Genomic DNA, 14,878 nt, shown 5'->3' with positions numbered 1-14,878 from the left:
CTCTGCAAAACGTCTGCCACTGCACGCAGAGTGCTAACAGTGCAGTTTTATCCCGATGCATTACTAAATGAATGTGTTGACCACAGGGCAAGGTTAGGTTGGTATTGGCAGAGATAGCTCTCAGCTGGATTGCAGACACGTGCGCTCGCATAATGCATGCAAAGGAGACAGTTTGTGTGTGGCTTTTTCTCTCTCGCAGTAATTTGTAATCTGTATGTAAGGTTGGCATGTCTTAAAGAGGGGGGAAAAGGGGTTTTGTGGGCGTGTGTGTGTGTATATGTGTGTGTGTGTGTGTGTGTGTGTGTGTGTGTGTGTGTGTGCCTGTTTAACTTCATTGTAATTTTGACCCCTAATCAATAAAAACAGTTAGCTAATGAAAAAAAAACTCTGCATGCTTGAGGGCATGCGTACTCCATCCTGAGTCAGAAAGTGCACTTACAGTGAAGCAATGATTATCGACAGGGTGCATGCATCCAGTGGATTGCATGGCTTCATTGGCTAACCAGCTAAAAAAAAAAGAAGAAGAAAGAAAATTAAGAAAAAGAAATAACCACCTCACAGATGAACTATCACTATCACTATGATGCCACTCACATTTTGTAACTAACTCAGTTTTTTTTTACTTCCAGGTTAGCTGTCACCACTAACTGTGATTGCATGCTTTTTTCTTTCTGTCTATTTTATCCATAGCTTTGATTTAACTGTTATTTTCTCCCCCACAACAAATAATGAATACACTGATTCCATTTTCATATTGCCAATAACAATTAGGACTCATTTTGGAATCATTTTTTTTTATTTCTGCTGCTCTTGCTTTAGGCTCTTCTGCATGCATTTTTTTTGTGTATATACAGTGTTGAGTTGTAGTGTAATCTGAAGTGGAAGTTGTCTTGGCCCAGTGATCTGACTGCTAGGTTTCAATTGACAGCTGAGGAAGTGTGACTGGAGCGTGACTCAAAACGGCAGGCATTATGGCCCCAGTGCCACTGACGACACTTTGGGGATTACTTGGCAAAGGTAACCTTTTCATTCTTTCATGCCGTCTCTTTGTCTCTCTCACACACACCCCACATACACACACACACACACACACACATACAATTAAAATCAATAATGACATATAATGTATGATTTTTCTTGATTGTCCTCACATTTCACATTTCAGAAATTCACATCTTTTACATACAAATTCAGATATAAATGTAATGAAACTGGTCAGTTGCTGCAAGAGGATAGTCTGTCACAGGATTTAACCCTTTGGACTTAACACACATTTCCTTGTGTCTCTCTCATGCTTTTTCTTTCCTCTCTGTTCCTTCATCTGTTTTCCAGCATTATTTTCCACCTGTGCCAGAACTGACCAGCTTTTTTTTTGTTTTGTTTTTGTTTTAATAATTGCCGTGAAGCCCTCAGAGAGGCTTGAAATGGGCTGAGGAATATTTTAGGATTGGTTTGTTTCTGTCTTTCTGCCCAGCTTTTTGGCTAACAATCTGGAGTTCTTTGTAAGATTGCGTCAGCGCTTTGCAGAGAACATTTCTGAATTGCACTTTTCTTAAAATAAACATTCAAATAAATAAAATCCTAGTCTTGAGAAAGTAGAAACCACAGTTTTTCCTCTTATCTAGTAAAAGAAACAAATTTAAGGATTTGTCTCGATTGTATTTCACTGCTGTTATTCCTCACTGACAGATGACAAATGCTGCAAAATGATTTCACGTTTCCAAATTTCCTCTTGGATTCACAACAAACAAAAAAGCAGCATTTCATGAAGTCATGAGCTGAATAGAACAAATGAAGTCAAACTGTGTAGAACCAAAGAAGTCATTTCAGGTCACCTTTTTAGCCATGTAGCATGCTCTTTACTTTCCACATTTTAACAAGCCTAGCTTTGTTTGGCTTTATGCTGAAGTCATGCTTTACTCCCTTTAACTTAAAGTAACAGGACGCCAACCATCAGCCCCCCGCCTCCCACCAACCCCCCCCCCCCCCATCTCCCTCTGCCTCCACACTGTATCTCTCCCTCTCTGGGGAGAATAAACCTGAACCATTTCACCATGGCAGAGCGAGCAAGCTGAGCTAAGCCTTTTCCTGTTACGTCTCCCTTTTCCACTTTTTCCCTGGAAGTGTAGCGTGCATCTATATGTGTGTGTGTGTGTGTGCCAGTGTGCGAGAGTGTGTGTGTGTACAGTTCATTTTGCACCCCGCTGAAGTTCCAAACACACATGCACACAGCAGAACCCCTTCAACAGGCCTCCTAATAGGCCAGTGGAGGTAGCAGAGTGAAATGTCCCCTGCAGCACTCACACACACACACACACACCGGGCCAACTCCACCTCTTTTTCTCCATGCGAGTGTACAGTAATGAGTGCAGATAAAATAGATCCCAACTGAATTTTAGTTATTAGTTTATTCTGTTTTGAGGATGGGGATGGTAATTCTATTATCATCTTCTTTCTCTCTTTTGATGGATTATTCGCGCCAAACCGTTTTTTAACGTATAGATGGAATCAGTCAGATTTCTCTTTTATCTCGCTTGCCCTTTAACGGAGCGCTCCGCTTTGCCTCTTCAGTGCTAGCCCCAAATTAAAACGCTGCCAGACTCGCATGTTGCCATTGTGCAGGAAATGGGTCAGCAATCCATTAAGATGCCATTAGATAATCTAATTTAGGGAGCTAATCCTTAAACGAAGCACGCTGTATGCCCGGGCTGTGCTTGCAGGGAGTAGAATTAGTGAGGTTTGGGAGCTGGACAGGGCAGAGGGAAGCCATCTTGAAGGTTACCTAAGGAGATCCATCAGTGGAGGTCAGGTTTTTACTTGTGTCCAGGGCTGCTCGGGAGTGCAGAGCCATGAAAAAAAAACAACATATATGGAGACAGATAGTGGCATTTTAAAGCTCGGTGGCTCCAAATTGCTGCAAAGGGGACATTTTTGATGTATGTGAACAACAATACCCAGAATTCCTGTAACCCAGCGCCAAAAAAAGCATTTCCAGCCTCTCCTGTATGTGATTTAAATGATAGATAAGGCCAAAGGAACTAGCTCACTCTGGATTGAGCCCTCACATCCTGCACAGTTTGTATTTGAAGTTCAGTCTAACTAATAAGGCAAATCTGCAGGTCTCAATTAGCAGTGATGGGATGATTTCAGGCCCCCATTTTGCGATCCAGACTTGATAGGAGAGGTTTTCTTTACATGAAAAGGCCGGCACAGCTCAGCTTTAGGTTATAGGATGCAGATATGGACTGACAGCCATCGATTTTTAACAAGATTAAAACCGATCTGCCGGGTTTAGTGCGCACAAAGGCCCGCAAGTACGCTTTTGTAGCTGTGTGGTCCCCCCCCTAATGTAAGCCATTACCTGAGAGGAGTTTCATAGGGAAAGAGAAACACAGAGCGATGTAAGGAGGGAGGGAGAGAGAGAAAGAAAGGAAAAAAAAAACGTGAAAAAGAGAACGCTGCAGCTCTTGGCCGCTCTGTGCGCTCTTTGTTCAGCAAGGTAGGAAAAACTTAATCCCCCGTTTCCTGTCCGATGATTTTTGGCAGGGCGAAATAGAGAAGGAGGGAGGGAAGAAAGCAGGAGAGAGGATAACATGAGGACGGGTTGGACAAGGAAAAAAAAAACTGCTAGAGAGGATTAGCCTTGAGGTTTCTTTTTAACTCTTTGCACACTGAAACACAATCTCTAAAGATGTTTTTATTTTGATCCCATCTCCGTGTGTCTGTCTGTCACAGCATATCAGAGTCTGGCTCTTTCAGGCCTCGAGGTGAATTGAATTTGCACCTCTATTGTTTTAAATGAAAGCAAAGTCAATGGTGACTCTTGATTTGTATAAAATCCAGACTGGGTGATCAGTTTGCTTTTATGAATGCAGACAGCGTTGTCTAATGGGGACGTTTCACAAAGAAACAAGTGTGTGTTCCACCTCTGCCTACAAGCGTCTTCAGAGTCCAGCCACTCTCCTCTCTCTCAACCGTCTTCTCCCAACATTCATTCTTGTCTACTTTTTTTTTTTCTTGCTTTATTTTTCCACACTTTATTTACTCATCCTCCTTTCCTGATCGGCTTCAGTCGTCTCCATCCAAGTTTTAGCCGTACTTTAGCACGTTGTAAAACTTTGCTGTTAGTGGATCTCAGTTTGCAAACGTGCAACACAGGTATTCTCAGACTTAGCAGGGGCGATGTGGAAGGTGGAGGGGGTGTTAGATGAGTACACACTGGGGGCCTGTGGGGGAGACGAAGCAGGCGAGAGGCGGGTGGGGGTGGGGGGTTGGTGGTGTGGTGGGGGGGGGCTAATTATCTGACATCTACGTAGCGCAGCACCCCTCGGGAACAACATGCTGTTTGTTCCCACTCGCGTTTTCAGTTAGCACCGTTGCTCCCCAGGAACAATCACTGTGTTGTTTTGCCATTAGCGTGAGATGAATAGGGATGGGACAGCTTTGTGTAGGGACCCCCCCACTTATACCCACGACTCCCCCTCCCCCCCACCCCCCACCACCACCACCAATCGCACTCTCCCCCTCATGCTTTTCTATACCGCTGTCAATGCAGAGAAGAGGGACTGCGTCACGGCCCTCTCACATGATGGCCTTCTCTGGGAATCAAGTGGAATCACCTCAGCTTAGATTAACGAGCTAGCGCTGCCGCTTTCTTTCTTTCTTTTCTTTCTTTTTTTTTCTCTCTCTCCGCCGTCTCTGTCTGAACAAAACAAAACGAAGAGGAGGAGAGAGAAAGAAAAAAAAAGAAGACCTTGAACTTTGATGACTGTCAGCAGAGCAGTGACGCTGGTCATTAGCGAAGCGGTGTTCAGGATAATTGAAAGAAAGAATCTGATTTTGACTGCATGCTGCACAAACAAGTTAATGGTATGTGACTAATCTCTCTCTCCGTCTCTCTCTCTGTGTCTGTTTCTTTTTCTCCTCTCTCCTCAGTCCTGGTACCTGGGCGAGCTTAGTTCCATTCCAAGTGTCGAACGGGACTCCGATTCTGCCAACAAATGTCCACCAGAACTACAGCATAAACATCATTGGTGAGCCCCTGGTCCCCGCCGAGACAGGGAACTGAACCCAGAGAGGACCGGATGGATCCCCCCCCCCCCTCTTCTTCCCCGGGTGGACGGGTGGGTGGGGGTGTTGGTGGTGCAGAGCTAGCACTGCAGGTGTCCGCAGCCATGGATGAAACCAGCAAAGCAGCACGAGCTGCACAATCTCCACTCGCCCCCACCCCACCCTTCCCCGCTCGACCCTCGATTTCGTTCCCTTCCACGACCCTCCCCGCTCCCGTCCCTCCCCACGATGGACACTGGCCGTGAAGATGAGGGTTGGCTCAGAGGAATGGAAAAAAAGAAAAAAAAAAAGCTTCAGGTCTGCTGTGTCCTCGCCCAGCCCAGCCCACACACCCACCACCCACCAGTCAGTTGTTGTGTTTGCAGAACTTCTCGATCCATTACTGTGATGTATAGATGCCTTAATGTTTTATTGCATGACACTCTAGTCTCTTAGCGGCAATTCCTACTATTTTTCCATACCCGGGGAAGATGTAAAATCTCGATTTACACACACACACACACACACACACACACACACACACTAGTGAAGAGGTCTGCGTATCAACAACCTCTGCCTGGTGGATGGCTCCGAGACTCTAAAGCTCTCCGACCTCTTGAAAAGAGGCTTCCCCACGTCAAACGATTCACTGTGTACACCATAGGAACAAAAATTGTGAATTCAGAGTGTTTCTTCTTCCGTTTGATTTCAGTTTACTGTGATATGACTCTTTGTTCAGAAAAAATGTGTTGACTTTGTTTATTCTTTACTGCTTACTTACTTCAAGAATTAATGTAAACACTTACGGTAAGGGTTGAGAACTCTTGATGCGGTTTTCAAAAAACACTAAACGTTAGACTTGAGATTGGACCCCTCATTAAAGAATTTGCAACTCCTTTACAAAAGGATTTAAAAAAAGAGACGGAGAATAAGAAAATCTCGATAGAGGCAAGTGCAATTGAATTTTTGAAGGGAAGCTATCAGTCTGTCAGCCCTAAGACTCTAAAGGAAGGGGGATAAATATTAAATGGTTTTATGGGTAAAAAATGTTCAAGGAAACATTTGAATTTGATTTCAGTCACATATCCGTCTCCTCACATGAGAAAAACATCAAGCGTGAAAGGCAGTTGAAGAAAAGCACTAAGCTACCTGTGCAGCGCTGAGCAAAACCAGCACTTCTTTTGAGCCCTTCCCACCTATATGGGGAGATTTTTTTTTAATTTATTTTGGGGGGAAAAAAAATAAGCGAACATAAGTAAAGAAACAAGACGCACATAGTGTGTAAAAATGGCATTTCAGTTGAAAATGTTCACGATAAGATCAAGAGCATATGCATTTGGCCATCAGCTTCTAAAGCTTGTGTTTACAAGAAAAAAAAAAGGAATGCAAAGTGTTAATTCATGGAAATGTACAATTCATGCAAATGTACAGTCGGCTTATGTGTAAAGCTACAGTTTGTGCAAGGTTAACTCTGCAGTGGAAGAGTTTGAAAACTGAAATTATGAATCCAGGTGGTGGCAATCCCTGAAATCTCGAATTGTGCACGGCATGTTCACAGCCATTGCCTCTCCAGTCCAGACATATTTATACAAGAAAAATCTCTCCAATACTCTTAATTTGCACGATGACATATAGTCCACATTACGTGCCTTGCCTTTGAATATAGAGACATCACTACACTTGTTTTTGCTGCATTTATCATTATAGGAAAAAAATAACATTTTTATGATAATAATTGTTTTGTACTCTGAATGAAATTGTTGATTTTTAACTTCATGTACTACTCTATCTCACAGTTACATTGCATATCAAGGCTGTGTATAGTTGCCGTTTTAAAGTTTGTAATCAACCAGCGTTTTTTTTTTTTCTTTCTTTCTTTCTTTCATTCTTTTTTTTTGTTTTTCTTTTGTTTTCTCAGTATTTTGGTGGTTTTTCTAATAACCTGTCATCTTTTTTGTTTTCTTTATTTTTCAATGCTCATTGTGTTCATCTTCCAGTTACTATTGTGGAGGGTGGAATTCAGAATTATGAAAATTATGCAATACCAAGTTTTGCCTATGTAGGTAGTGCTTATAGATGTGTCAATTATTAGAGGCTAGTTTGGAGATAGACAATATTGTAATGCATTTATTTTGTTGATATCGTTGTTTGTCGTTGTTGTTGTTGTTGATGATGTTGTTGTTGTTGTGGGTGTTTTCCTTTGTTATCGACCAAAGTGGGGACTGCTTTCTATGCAGTGTATGACAAGGTCTTTTTTTTTTTTTCCTTTCTTTCTTTCTTTAACGTATAGGCCTACCGAATGACGGTGAGACTTGTTCCAGTGTATTTTGAATTTGGGAGTTTTAGGGGGAGGGCTGGTATTTTTCTAGAAGTACTTATTATAAAAAAAAAAATGCACCCTTGGTCTTTTTTTTTTTTTTTTTACGGCTGCAAAGTCACTGATTGGTCTACTGTGACTCTTACTTTCAACTTTCCACCTGGGGTGCTAGCATGTGACCTTTGAAGGAGCTAATTTTTTTTCACGAGAGACGGCTTGACTTGAGTATGACAATCATTTTAAGAAATCATTTTGCGTAGAATCCCATTCTGTCGTAGATCCCTAAAGCTGCAACCGAGGACGTATATATTCAGGAATTGGAACAAAATCCTGCGTACTTAACAGCAAGTTGCGTGCTTTTATCAAAACATGCCGTACTATTCTCAACATCACCGAATGCAATTTATCCCAAGTAGATGCCTTAAACACATCAATGAAGTGGCCTGTGACCTGCGCAACAATCACACACCGACTAATGCTAGTGAGACCTGTCCAAATCAGTTTCCGACAGGCTCAAGCAAGCCTTTAGAAAGTATTTTATAAGAAGTAGATTTGTATAAATGTATATATACGATATGCACATATGTCAATTATTAAGATACTTCCCCAGCAGAGAGCCCCAGTAGAGTATGTTGAAGTAAATACTGAACCCACAGGAGCATGGTGTTTTCTAACAGTCACTCCTGAAATGTTCAGAGGCCCACTAGAAGCTTAAATAGTCACTAGAAGAAAAATATAGCACTTAAATAGCACATAGGCAATCGTCTTCGCCCCCCCCTTACAGTGTTTTGAAACCTAGTCTCAAGCTAAATCTCTCAGGCGTATTACAGGGCATTATTTATATTAATCATCATATTACCATGTTTGATGTTAAAAAAAAAAAAACTCACAGAGAGCAGCGTCCCGGATGCTGCTCAGACACCTTTTGCACTCTTTCCCTACAATCGCGAAAGAATCCTGAAGTGTTTCCCCCCACTCGGAGAGTCGGCACTACCGAGAGCTCTCCTGCGTAAGCGTGAGGGCCGAGAAGCAGACAATGTTTTTTAAAAATAAAAATCCTCAAGTCAAGCTCAATCTCTCCGTCTTCACCCAGATTTCTTATTGCAGAAAATTTTTTTGAAAAGTCACCCCGTTCTATGTGCACTGTTCTGTCTTTTTTTTTTTCTTCTTCTTTTTTTTTTCTTTTAAAAGAAAAAAATCTATAAGTGCTTTGCAGCCTTTGGCCATTGGAGACCCCACTGAAGTGCATTGTCCCCAAGTGTGTGTGTGTGTGTGCGTGTGTGTGTGTGTGTGAGGAAAAAATGTGTCAGGGTCACTGTGCTGTTGGTGTTTATTTGAATAGGAGACTGTACATAAAGGTAAATATCCTGATTGCGTCGATAGCAGTAGTCTGTGGGGTTGAACTCTGCTTTGGCAGCTTGAGTGTTTTTGTGCATGGGCGCATGTGTGTGTGTGTGTGTGTGTGTGTGAATTTGTGTGCTGGATGTTTGCGTGTGTGATAGAGTGCCTCTGACACTACACAGTGAGAGAAGATGAGGGTCTTTCTATCGATAAAAGCCTGCCATGGGACAGGAGTTTGTACACTGTAAACTTTCTCGAGAGTTCTTCTCTAAAGCCCTTATTTGTAAATCTTCACTTCTGGGGAAAATGAGTCAATTCCATTTTAGGAAAAAAAAAATTTAATTTGGGTTTTGTTTATTTGTTTTCGGAGGCTGGATTTGAGTTAGAACTCTCCAGATTTCCCCCGATTAATAGAATCTAAAGTGTTTCATCGGTTGTTGTATTCCTGTATGTAAAGTTAAAAAAGGGGGGAAATATTCTATACAGATCCACAAATATAAAAAAAACAACAACAATGAAGGCTTTTTTGTTATTAATATTATTATTTCTGAACTTGGCTAGTGCGTAGATATTTCCATTTTGGAAACACTTCATAAATATATGAATTGTTGTTCTATCATTAGTGTGGCCATAGCGAGTGTGATGTGATTTATCTCTTCTTTTTTTTTTTTTTTTTTTTTTTCCTTTTTGGAAATGGGTGTGAATTCTTGTCCAACAAGATCGTGATCAGTGTGAGTGTGTTCTTGTAGCAGCTGGGAGGTGATGTCACTTAACCAGCAGAAAAAGGCCCCAGAAAAGGCACCTGACCTAACGTGAGAAGCAGGGTAAAATCTGACAAAACGTCCTCCGATGAATCTATCAGATAGTTTCGTGTTGTCTTTTTCTTTTCTTTTTTTCTTTTAAGTATCTAGAGGAAATGTGGCGAGACGACTGGTGCTACGTCTCGCTATATTTCTGATTCGGCTGGCCATTTTTTGATCTACTTGGTTCATATGTAGGCGACTCTCTAAAAGAATCTCTTTCAAGATCAGTAAGCATCAAGGCATCACTCATTTTGCACTTTCCACATGATGTCTATGCCTGATGTGATGTAGGTAACCATTCATTCACACTACACTAAAATACTACATTGATTGCAGGTGCTTCACAATAAGGTACTGTACCTTCCAGCTGATAATAGGTAGACTAAATGTATTTGAGCGCTTGAAACTTTATCAGATTTAATCAGTGTTCCACCCATCTGCAGCTTCTAAAGCCGTACTCAAAGCAGATTTTGACACTCACAATGACCCTATTTTTAGAAAGTATTACTACATCGATCATCGAGAACAGGACAACTTTATGCAAGGAGGACCTGTGGCACTCATGCAATATGTGTGATTTTCCTTTACTTTGAACGTCACACATTGTGTTGGGACTGAGAGGGCATATACATGCAGACTAAGGAAACATTCAAACTTACGTTTCATCCTACATGAGCAATACTCACCTTCCATACGTTGGCTAGCTGCTAGTCACTTGGCATCAGGTTGTTATAAACATGAAAACCAGCATTTATACAGGATGTAACATTCACCAAAAGAAGACAAAAAGATAGCAATGCAGTGCCTGTTCAAGCTGTCCAAGTGTCTGTTGTATATAATTGTAAAATGTGATAGACTTACTTTCATATGTGACAAGAAAAACGGCATCACACAGAACAGAATGAGGCTCATCATTCTCATCTGGAAATATGCTCTTTATTACTTCTTTGATGTTTTTTGGAGCTTTTTTTTTTGTGTGATTTATTAATTTTCTAATTATGTCAGCACACAATGCCCACATCAAGCTTGCTCAGAATTTGAGAGGAAATGTACATTCTTCTTTTTTTCCTTTTTTTTTTCTGGGAGGGGGGAGCGGGGTGGGGGTGGGGTGTAGGGGGGGGTTGGGTTGGGAGGGGAGGGTCAGTGCTACATTAAGCGCAGTGAAAGAATGAAATAATGTCCTTTCTTAAGATTAGTCACCAGTTTTCTCTGCAGGGCTGATTTCTTTTTGGGTCTTGTGGCACTTTTACTTCCCTCTGCGCACACATTTCTACTTTATAAATCATGGTGGAATTATATAAACGAACAACAACAACAACACCAACAAAACAATATGTAAACAGTCTCCAGTAGTGATCGTAGTTACACTGCAAGTGTGTGCAAAGGTCTATGTATGTATCTGAATGTACGTTTTAGAGGACTTTTTGGAAACTTTTTTTTTTTTTTTTTTTTTTTTTTTTTTTTAAATCTTTTCATTTACAGTTTAGGAGCCACAGGTGTCCATTGTGAACTGTATAGCAAAGGCCTTGATATCCCTTCTTTTATTGATTTTAGAAACGCCGAGCATTAGGCGATGCCTTCAAGCTGGTTACATTTGGTGCAGGGGCTAAAATTGCCACAAGATTAAAATCAGTGTAAATAAAGGCTCAACTTTTTGTGATTGTTACTGTTATATCCAGCCTATACTGCTAGCAGCTGTTTTTACTGCAGTCAATTACTGGAAGTGGATATATTTCCTATGCAAAACTGTTTAAACAATAAAATGAGCTATGCTACAAAAAAGACTTGTGCGTTCTGGCTTTTTCTTGTCTTTTTTTATTTTTATTATATTTGATTTTAAGGTATTACTGTTTGAAACCAAAATAAAAAGTGTTCATGTTTGAGGTCAGCCTGTGTTTGAGAACTGATGGACAGCTAAATTGCCACAACTGACTGATTTCTGTGTTTGATCCAGTTGGCTGGACATTGCGGGAGAAATACAAAAAAGCACTGAAGTGTCCCGTGTTATTTAAGCACTGCCTGAAAAGTATTAGAGGAGAGGAGGTGTCTGAAGGTGGTTATGTAGCTTTTCTTTTTGCTGAAAGGAGGTTTTTTGGAGGGGATCATGAGATTATTTGCTAAAAAAAATAAATGACATCACAGCTTTACATTTAACTGCACTCTTTGGAACCAATCTCAAACAAAAGTCTCCAACAAATCAAGCTCTGGACATCATTAATATGTATAAAAGCCAAACGTATCAGGCTATAAACATCATCTGATCTGTTTGTTTGGTTGAGGGAAACATTCTGATCCACATTACTGTGCAAAATAACTCCGGATCACCTCTCTCAGAAAAGCGACTAAAACAGAACTGAAAGAAGAAAAGAAGTTCAGTAATTCCCGCAAGGGTGGAATAAGGACAGTGTCAGTTCAGAGGAAAGACGACTATTTGATTTAAGTATTAAACTAATTGGATTTCATTGATTCTTAGAAGTGTGTCTGTGACAGTTTTCCCTGAGAGCAAACATTAGTTTTCTGGAGCCTGGAGCGATCCCATGACCCCACATGCTCCATCGTGGTATTACTCCATCTAATCTACTGTAATACGCCAATCCCCAAGGAATGGGAGACAGACTACACTGTTTGGACCACAGCGGAATCAGTCTGCTGGGACTTCAGAGGGTCATGCGAGGTAACATCCATCTGGGTCACTGTGTCAAGTACATGAAGCTCTGATCTAGTAAGCCTTCCTAATGGGATTGAGGACATTGAAGGAGGCAAAAGTCAGGCTAAAGTACCAATTAAGTCTCATTACAGGCCAATGTGATGGGCTCAGGGCTCAGCTGGACACTTAATGACAACAATAAGGACTGTCAGTGGTGCCCACAAGACCAAGCGCCCTGTCCGGAGCAGGGGCGCCCTCCTAACGGCTAGATGAGGCATTGCATACTTCACACCAATCATAGAAAAGCCCACCTGGCCTTGGGCATAAACCAGAGTTCATTTGGCTATCATTAAAGAGGACCAACAATGTGGCATGCTGATATAAAATTACCCGATCTATAATGGTAATCATTATGCCATTTATCAAAATTGGCCAGTTGAGACAACATCTGGCTTCAATAGGGGCTCGAGTCGGTGAGGGTCTTGGCAGCGTCTTGTACCCTACATATTTTCCACTCTCTTTTATCAAGGCCTGCTGTCAGTGATTTGATGAAGCTAAATAGATGATGATTTGGCCCTATTATGTTTCGAAGGGCTCAAGCAAAGGGGATTTGTTGATTGCCTTTGTGTTTGTCCATTTTTTCTTCCTTCTTCCACCCCTATGGATCCAGAAGAGGTAACGGCGCCTTGTGGTTCTCCAACGTACGTCTGACTGTGTATCAAAGAGAGGATGGGGAAGGGAAAGCACAGCGAGTTCTCTCACACAAACCTGTGAGTGCAGAGGCTGGACTGGGATGTTGGAAAGGAGCCAATGCCAGCACAAAGAACTCTGTCACATCCCCAAGTTTTATGAGAGGAATATAATATTCATCTTGTGTGCTGTTGGAATCAGGTAATGAATTAATCTGATCCTTTCGTCTTTTGGCATCAAAGTGTGAGCGTAATGCAGTTTATCTAAACGGAAGTCATAAATGCAGTATTTGGAGAGATCTTTCATTGGTGTATGACTGAAAGAAGGATTTATATCGTTAGTGTTTGACGCAGACAATGCAAGACTCATGATTTCAATACAAAACAAAACAAAACAAAAAAAGCCACCGAAGCTGGGGTAAGCAGTTTTCTAGGAAAGGCAAAAAAACTGCCAGAATTTAAAAATACAGCTCTCTCCCTGCTACTCTCCCTCCTACCCTATCTGTCCAAAGCACCTCCACAAGCTTCATATGAGCATGCATCACAAGCCCTGTCTGCTTTTTCCCCAAATCTCTCTCTCCTCTGACTTCTGGGCCAGGAAGGGACACCCTGTCAGGACTGCATGAGTTGGGCACAGCTGCTGGTGGACACCTCGTTTCCGTGTTAGCCATATGAAGCGTACGTAAGTCTGGCAGGGGTTCAATCTAAAAGGGGTTTGAAAAAAGGCTTTTAGGGCCTAAAGCCTAAATACAGAGCAAACATGAGGTAGAAGTGTAGTTTTCACTCAGACTACGATATACTGAATTTAGGTTATTATGGATTTTTTGCCAAATTACACAAAAAAACCCCCAAACAAAACAAAACAAGAAAACCCAAGACAAAAAAGAAAAAACTGCCTACCTTAGTTTTAACCTCTTTGAAATAGATTAAAATATGTTGTTTCTCTCATTGAAAGAAACCCACAAAGAAAAAGGTTTTTTTGACAGAACTTCACTTAAAGGAATATTTACCATAGTCATAAATCTTAAGTGAAGCCAACACCAAGAGACAGTCAGTCTTTTAGCATAAAGACTGTTGATAGAGGGAAATAGCTAGCATGACTAGGTATCTCTTGTTTGTTTAAGACATACAAAAACCACAATGTAAAAAAGACTAGCTGTGACTTTACAGGGGATTATGTGCCAGGCCCTTTCTGGGTGCACTTATTATGTTGTTACCGTTGTGTTGCAAGGCAATCAGACGAGATTCCAGGAAGTTCTGCACCCGCTCAAGAAACCCACAGAAAAACCTCAACCTACATTTTGTTTTTGTAAGGATTAAACAGACCAAACTAAACTAATAAACAATCAAGTGTTAATTTGTAGACATTATACGTGCTAGTAGGCAAAGTTTTTGACCTATGAGCAGACCTAGGCTAGCTGTTATGCTAACCTAACAGCTGCTAAGTGTAGCTTCACATTTAGCGTACAGTGTACAAAGTGGTATCAATTTTTTATCCAAGTCTCTTCACATATCCCTAAATGGTGAACTATTTCCTCGACTATTTAATCACAGAAATGACTGAGTGTACTTCACTAAAATGCATTAGGAGATTTTTTTTTTGGGCAAAATATTTCTCAAGAGGCACCATCTCTAACCCTAACCCTATGAAAACTTCATGAAGGGACACTCAAAACCTCAGACAACAGCCTGTGTTTGTTTGCAAAAATGTAGTTGAAGAGAGCTTGGGGAATAAAAGAGGGTTGTCTGAAATGTACTAGTCTTAAATAGTACCCTCAGCTCTGTGTATTCCCACACAAATTTGCATAAATTTCATAGTCTAAGTCATGGACTGTGGGTGTAGTGTGTTATTAGTCTATCTTTAGGTGGTAGTATAGGCTGATCACACTGAGGGTTGTTGTTATCTCATTGAAAGCACCCTGGTATTACACCCGGCGGATTGAGAGTGGGTCTTAAGATCGTGGGATTTGTTCACATATTAAAGCATGTCTGTTTGGATGTGCAGAAAAGAAACAGGTGTTCAGTGTTTGTG

General features: G+C 41.2%; 1 protein-coding gene across 10 annotated transcripts in view; it reads left to right on the top strand.

Annotated features, from left to right (window-relative positions):
• Window positions 1-6,927, top strand: part of LOC128383344 (nuclear factor 1 B-type-like) — a 64,581-nt gene extending 57,654 nt beyond the window's left edge. For 8 of the 10 annotated variants that reach the window (XM_053342973.1, XM_053342972.1, XM_053342975.1 and 5 more), the window contains 2 exons: window positions 929-1,017; window positions 4,936-6,927. In XM_053342973.1, coding sequence (XP_053198948.1) covers window positions 929-1,017; window positions 4,936-5,068 — 222 coding nt within the window. In that variant the 3' untranslated portion in view covers window positions 5,069-6,927. The remainder of the gene's footprint in view (window positions 1-928; window positions 1,018-4,935) is intronic. The other 2 variants (XM_053342977.1, XM_053342976.1) reach the window with 1 other exon arrangement.
• The last annotated feature ends 7,951 nt before the right edge of the window (window positions 6,928-14,878 follow it).

This window comes from Scomber japonicus, chromosome 22 (genome assembly GCF_027409825.1).
Source record: "Scomber japonicus isolate fScoJap1 chromosome 22, fScoJap1.pri, whole genome shotgun sequence".
NCBI classification, from domain to species: Eukaryota; Metazoa; Chordata; class Actinopteri; order Scombriformes; family Scombridae; genus Scomber; species Scomber japonicus.
Note: the sequence above shows the minus strand (reverse complement) of the source record. Positions and strands in the feature narration are given on the sequence as shown.